The sequence below is a fragment of the Cupressus sempervirens genome, chromosome 8, assembly GCF_028749045.1.
Source record: "Cupressus sempervirens isolate cs-2001-9-10 chromosome 8, ASM2874904v1, whole genome shotgun sequence".
In the NCBI taxonomy this organism is placed as follows: Eukaryota; Viridiplantae; Streptophyta; class Pinopsida; order Cupressales; family Cupressaceae; genus Cupressus; species Cupressus sempervirens.
In genome coordinates, this window is record NC_143125.1 from 8264977 (window position 1) to 8272623 (window position 7647).

A 7647-nucleotide genomic window follows, 5' to 3' on the forward strand; every position below is an offset into this window, starting at 1 on the left:
AAAGTTGGTTGATGCAAAGGTGGCCATGTAAAAATGTTTGGAAGAATCCTGGAAAGTTCTTGACTTCAATTTTTGATATTAAAAAATAGAATTTTACCCCACCAAAATTGTTCTTAACCAATCAAAAAATTAAAATTATTGATTAGAAATTAATTAAAAAATCAAAATGAACTTTGTGTATATGAGCAATGTTAGTATGCTAATAGAAACCAAATTTAAATAAAGCTTCTACAAACTAAACAAAATTCATAAACTTCAAGATAGACTAAGATGAGCTCTCAATTGAGAATATGAGTCATTAATGGGCTCTCTCAATAAGAAGCTCTCTTGTTGAGTGGCTTTGTCTAAATAGATAGGATGTATGCTCAAGCTTTATGCTTCAAAAAGGGCTTCAAATGGAGTTGGAATTTGGGTGTGGGTGTATGGTTTTGATGTAAAATGGCTTCTTAAAATGGCATTATGACTTTACTTCATGGATTGTGTTGTTTTGCAAAGGGGAAGAATCCAATTTATAGGCAAGAGGCTTGAGGGATTGAGGGCTAAGATGCAAGGATGGAAAAAAGCTCATGGAGGGCTTAGATTGCATGAGAGGAGAGCACATGGATTGTGCTTCCTTACAGCCAATCAGGGAGTGACACATGTCACAGGGTGAGAGGATGAAGGAAAGGGGAAGGATGAGTCAACAAAGGAGGCTCAAGGGATAAAATCCTCATAAAGACCCTCATAATGGCTTGTAAGAGCAATAAAAGGGCTTGGAAGAGTCATTTATGGCCTAGTGGACTTTATAAAGTTTTATGGTTGGGATATTTTGAAGGAGATGAGAGCAATTTCGACTTGGGCTTGATTAGGAAGGTTTTAAGCTTGCTTAGGCTTGTGCAAATGATTAGAGGATGGATTAAGATGGTTTAAGATTAGCTCAGGGATAGGCAAGTGGATGGCATTTAATGAGGGTGGGTGAAGGAGGAGATATTTGTTAACTTTGGCTTGGGTTAGTAAGTCTTAACCCATGTTTAGAGAATGTGACAAGGTTAGGAGGGGATTAGGATTAGGTTTAAAGACATCTTCTAGAAGAGTCTAGACTTTGGATGAGGATAAAGACTTTCTAGAATAGTCTAGAACTTCCTAGGATGAGGATGAAGACTTTCTAGAAGAGTTTAGAACTTCTTAGGATGAGGATAAATTAGATTTTTGGGAAATAAATAAAGTTTTATTTATTTCAAGGGTTTGGGTTGAGGAGATATTTATTAAAACTTTTTTAATAAATATAAGGATTAATATTTAATCTTAATTAAATATTTTGAGTTGGGATTAGGGGTAGGAAATGATGGAATTAGCCTTTAATCAAAATTAAAGAAAGATTAGAAGATTTTGGAAGAGGTTAGCGGTCTTAAGAAAATTGGCCATGTTTTGGGTAAAAAATAAAATTTTTATTTATTTTGAGTTTTTTGGTCAATTTATTAATTAAATAATTAATAAATAAAGAAATAATGTTTAAATAAGATTTAAACATTTTTGGGAGGGATTCCTTAATTAAATATTTTTAATTAAGATAAAAGGATTTAATGACATAAAAATAAATAAATTAATTAAATAAATAATTAATTAATAAATGATGATGTTATCAGAAATTTTTCAGAAAATAAAAATACTTTATTTTCTAAAGGTTTTTAGGTGTCTACACTTTGAACTTTAGAAATTCATTAATTTTTGATGGAAAAATTAACTGCCCAGTGCCACTGGAAAACTAGTTCCCATAGGCAGGAACTAATAATATATATATTTATAAAAATTGATGATATATATTAAATCTATTAACGATTTATCAAAATGAATAATATATATATTTATAAAAATTAATGATAACAGTACAGAAAGAATGTGTGAAACCGGCGAAGACGGCACTATTATGATAAACGGCACAAGCTCCTGGGCCTAACTCCCCGACGCTTGGTCTCTTCTTTTCTAAACCAGTTTCCTCCAGACAGAAGAGCAGGCTAGGCAAATTTTCTGAACCATTAATTATATCTCGAAGTTTTTCGAATTTACCAAGAAGCGTTACAAGGTGCTGTTATTCTTCAATTCACCATGTTCAGCATCTTAGGATCTTCCGGCAAGAGAAGTTTTACAGAAGGCTGTTCTTCACGAAGGGTTTCAAGTGGAAGCGGATTCATTTGTCATTTCCAATGAAAAATTCAAATACCGGCCCAATAGATACCTCAGATTCAACTTGCTCAACTGCTGGTCGCCCTAGTTGAATATCAGCTGTGACAATCGTTAAAATATGCTCAACTGCCGGTCTTCTCCCCGTGCCAATTTTTTTGAGCATATTAGGATCTTCCCGCGAGAGAAGTGTTACGGAGAGTTGCTCTTCCGCTAGGGTTTCAAGAAAAATGGATTCAGTTTTATCATTTCCAATAAAAATGATTTATTTAATCTTTGTTTTTCACAATTCTTATACCGGTCCAATAGACACCTCAGATTCAACTTCCTCAACTGCTGGTCATCTCCCAACTTGAATGCCAGCAGCGACAATCATTAAAACATGCTCAATTGCCGGTTTTCTCCCTTATTCCTGCCAAATAAATACTCCAAAGCCCTTGTCAGTTCGCCCATTAACGCACCTTGGACTGTTCGATTATTCTGGGATCCATACTGTGAGATGCGAGTAGATCTGTACGAATGGCAAGTGAGGCGGAAGTAGCAGTGGACGTAATAGCCTTTCCTTTTCTAGCAAAGGGTCACATAGTCCCTTTCATGCGCTTCTGTGAGCTTCTTGCATCCAAAAATCTCACCGTTGCCCTTCTTACAAGCCCCGGAAACGCAGATCACCTCAAAGCAAAACAAAATGCTGCTTGTTCATCATCTGTGCAGGTCATGGACATCCCTCTGCCTCCCTTCCCGGGTCTGCCGGCAGGTGCGGAAAACACCGATCAACTGCTGCCCTCGCAAATAGGCGCACTCTTCGCTGCGATTGAACAAATGGAGCCCCCTTGAACAAAAATTTGAATTTTTATTGATTGTTGCAATCAAATTTACAGATTTCAATTGGGATGGACTATATAGTAATACAGTCTTGCTAGCTTGGAGTGCAGTGCATGGGTACCTAACGAGGTTTTCCAAATGTTGCCATTGCAACTGCCCTAGTAGACATGTATGCAAAATAATGAAGCACAGACAAGGCACATGAACTGTTTTCCAGAATCATTGAAACAGATGTCATCTTATCGAATTTGACAGTATGCAATCTAATGCAAACTGCATTCATGAAAAGGATTTAGAAACTTGCAAGCTAATGCAATCTTCGGGTGTGAAGCCAATTCCACAACCATTCCCACAACCATTCCCAGTATCCTCTTCACTATGCCAATATGGGAGCTCTGGAATAAGCCATGGGCATCAATCTAAAGCACGAAGGATGAAAATGCCCTGGTAGACATGCATGCAACAAGTAGAAGCATGGATAAGGCATGTGAACTATTTGGTAAGATGCCTTAATAAAATGTGGTCTCATGAAATGTCATTGTTAAAGGGGTTTTCAAAATTTCTAAACAAATCGAACTGGAAAGCATAAAATACTAAAAAGCCAGACTCGTCAACCTATCCTATCGGCCTATAATTTAATTGGAGTTCTAGAAGAGAGAGTGGACATCATCAAAGCAGGACTGAAAGTGGATTCTTATCAGAATTTAAAGTGTCATTTCTGATCACCACAACCTTGATAAATACTCATCCCTGTAATTCAATTGGAGCTCTGGAAGAGAGAGTGGACATCATCAAAGCAGGATTGAAAGTGGATTCTTATCAGAATTTAAAGTGTCATTTCCGATCACCACAAACTTGACAAATACTTATCTACGACATTCAACAAGGATTCAGTTGTGCGCATATTATCTCTTTAATGATTTCAAATTGGATTTTGAGTCAATAAAAAATTAATTGAATTGTTGCTCTGCTGTGCCTTTCAATGGGTATTTGCATCTTCAGTTCACACTTTGTACTTCATTTCATATAGCAAATATCAAGAAGACAAATCAGAAAACCCTAAAAAATACAAAAAATAAATCAAAATGTTGCAAAACCTAAAAAATATCAGAAAATTCAAAGAAACACAAAAAATCAGAACTTGCAGTAATCAGATAAGAAAGGATCTCTTAGTCAAACTATTTTTTCTTCTTTTTCAGAAACCCTAACCCTAATTGTGTTACAACTTACAAGTATTACTCGCTGCAAATTTTCGTAAGAAACTCTAACCCTAAACTGATTTTATCCCAATTAAATGAACAATTCTTTGAAAAACTTTTATCTTTTAATTTGTAGATTTATTCAGGCAATAGCAAAGCAAATTGCGGCCCCCTAAAACAGCATAGGCAAATCCTGGGAAAGAAAACCCGTGGAGGCCCTTGCAAATAGTAATGTGTCAAAGAGCTACATCCATAAAAAAGTCTTCCAACCTTTAGAGCCCTCAAAATGAAGAAAATTACCAACTGCAAAAAACTTGGACAACATATGCATTTGGCATATCAAGTTTAGAGGCAATAATATGTTTGATTTGGTAGCCGTGACGGTTGTGTTTAGTAATGAAGAAGGAAGTTTGGGGTGTTGTAAATATGTCACTATCACCCCTTGAAGGACATCCTTGATCTTATAGTTAATGGATTGTCAAGCTCAACAAAAATGTGTTAGCTTGGAAAATTATTAAATTTAAGATTACATAATATTTCATAGAGAGCATTCTATTACCTATCTCCTAGAATGGGTTTACAGCAACATATACCTTTAATTAATTGTAGCATGTGTGTCCCTCAGAGTTGCATGGACTTGTCCTTCCTTGATATATCTACTCTTCATTTTGCTCCTGGACACACTTGATTATGCACAGGACCTTGGTGTTGCTGCTTTCCATGCATATGTCCTGGTGCGGGCTCCTTTCTCCTCATGCTCAAGATATCGGTTTAGGGAAAAGAAAAAAGAATTTTGCAAAATCTTAACCAATTTGAAGCAATTGCCTGGCAGCTTTGCTTTTGTCTTGATATTTGTAATCCAACTGTTGCAGGATTATCCTAGCCTTTTAAAATTTTGCATCAGTTTAAGATAGCTTTGTAGGATCCAGTTGTGGGCAACATGACTTCAATTTTTTCCTCCTTTGACCATTTGCATGAATTTTCATTTAGAAATTGGGTTCTGCCCATATCCTTTGATTGCAAGACTAAAAAGTCTGCTTACTTGTTCTTTGACTGTAGAGTGGGAGCTTGTTTTATTCAATTTAGAAGATAGGATGTTTCATCGATGCTTACAGTCTGTTTCCATTTTTTGGTTATTGACTCGGTAATGCCGTTGAAAGTTGTAGAAGGCATGAAAATGGCGTAAAGATCCCCTAGTATTCAGACCATAATAAAATCTGATGTTTCGAAGTCTGCTCTTTTCGTCTAGACTAATAAACATTATCAAAATTAAATATCAATTTGCAAAGAAAGCTTTTCAAGAAACGAGTTGTCTTTTTTCTTGTTTTTTTTCTCAACCTTGGCCTGTGTCGCTTTTCTATCAGTCACCATTGCTTGTGTTGCTGGTTCTGGAGGAAAGATGTCAGGTGGGGGAAGGGATTGAGGATTTGAACAGAAGTTATGCATTTGAACAAACCTTTGATGCATAAAACTCCTAGAAGCAGCTCCTGCTTATGAAAATGGTGGGTAAAAGAAGATAGCCAAGTGGATTAATATCCATGGGTGGAAAAAAAGCCAAGAGAGACTCCTATTAAGACTTAACAGAATGTAGAAAAGGGATTGTAAACCTGATTAATACGGAGGACTCAGCACCCGAGGAGTGAATATGTCCAGTAACATGATACAGCAGCCATGGTAATCCTATCTTTTCTTAACAAACAAACAGATTCCTGACATCCTTAAGCTCCATAAATTCCCTTGTGTTCAGCATAAATTCCCTTGAGCATGCTGAACACATACCTGTGGCTGAACCTATTCAGGGCAGTTATGGCCCTGGTACCCACAACAAACTCATGAGCATAAGTCTTAATCTTTAAGAATCCAAACATGCAATGTGCATCAATTACCAATTCAAGTACCAAAAAAAAGCATTTTAAAAAGGCAGTGTTTTGACCTTCTCGAGCTCTGTAAATTTCCAGAGGGTACCCAGCACAAATCTGTAGATGGACTACTCAGGGAGGGTATGGCCCTGGGTACCCATGAACCCATTAACTAAGAAACATGTAATGTACAATAATTAACAACTCAGAATATCCAAGATATAGTGTATGGCCTTTAGACTAATGCCAGGAAATTCTGTAAATTCTACATCTAATGTTAGCAAATTTAAACTCGAAGTCAGTCCATATATGTCTTTGGATAAAAGAGAAAAATGAACCAAACCCAGGAGAAATATGAAGTAACAAGGAGAACCTGCTGCTTTGCTGAATGCATGCAAGGTAAGATTGATATCCTGCGAAGCACTACAAACTTCCGAACCGTTATAATTCCTGTAAAAAAACACTCGACATTAGAAAGATGCAGACAAGCATACATCCACACAAAAAAAACTACCAGAAACTACAACCACTACAGAACTAGTGCTCCACAAACCTGTTCTGATCAGTGTCACAGTGTTTGTGATTTTACTGCAACCATTATAGCAAATGAATTTATACTGCCGTAACAACACCGACCAAAACTATGTTCACCAAAGCTACATTACTCTTGTTGCCTCGGTGGTGGTAGCATGTCTCGCATGGCTGAACGCAGTAAAAAACCCTATCATCATCACGACAACAGTAACAATACAAACAGCTCTGTGGCCTCTGTTGGCCGGAACGCAGAGAAAACCCTATCACCGTAACGACAGCAGTGAGAATAGAAACAGCTCCGTGGCATCTGGTGGCCGGAGCAACTGGCGGGAAGCCAACCCAGGCAGCCTTGTTCCTAGCAGCCCGTGTCAAACCTGTCATTCGAAATACCAGAGTGAACCCAACTCAGTGGCTCATGGCAGGCAGAAGAACTGGCGGGGAGAAAATCCAGGCAACTCTATCTGAAACAACTCCGTCTCGAGCCCTTGCCTTTCGAAATCTCGGGTTGAACCATTTGCCGGGCCGAACAGGACACTTCCCGGCAAAGGAACCCCAGAGAAGTAGCCTATCGGCTAACAAGTCTAATTAACAAGTTGAGGTACATCATAGAACAATCTTGAAGTGTTTTGAAACACATCGTAGAACAATCTAATCTTGAAGTTTTCTCAAACACATCATAGAACAATCTTTGAAGTTTTCTAAAACACATTGCATTTATTCATTGACTACTTGTAATCAGTGGCAAGCTCTTCCATATTTTCACACCGAATTGGCCATTTCAGAGAAAAACTCTCTTTCACTGTCATGATGCAGTTTACTATACTTGCTGTCATCGCTTGCTCTTGTTCAACAATGCTGAATATAATCTCCACGAATGCAATCCTCACCATGGGTAACTGCTGCACATTTTGTTGAAGAATAGAAGCCGTGCTTATGAAATGAGGTTCAGCCTGCATAGAATACCTATTCAAATTATAATTCAGCCTTTCTTCATTAGCCTTTTCATAAACTTGTTAACAAGCTAGAAATTTGTCCAACTGCCCAAAATGCTGAAGCAGTATGTTTACGAGATG

At 37.4% G+C, this 7647-nt stretch overlaps 1 protein-coding gene across 1 annotated transcript; it reads right to left on the bottom strand.

Annotated features, from left to right (window-relative positions):
- Positions 1-6091: 6091 nt before the first annotated feature.
- On the bottom strand, positions 6092-7174 carry LOC149541304 (uncharacterized). Its single transcript, XM_089796595.1, has 2 exons — positions 6594-7174; positions 6092-6490 (listed from the first exon to the last, which is right to left on the bottom strand). The coding sequence occupies exon 1, from the start codon at positions 6953-6955 to the stop codon at positions 6653-6655; it is 303 nt and encodes a 100-aa protein (XP_089652721.1). The 5' UTR covers positions 6956-7174; the 3' UTR covers positions 6092-6490; positions 6594-6652.
- Between the last annotated feature and the right edge of the window lie 473 nt (positions 7175-7647).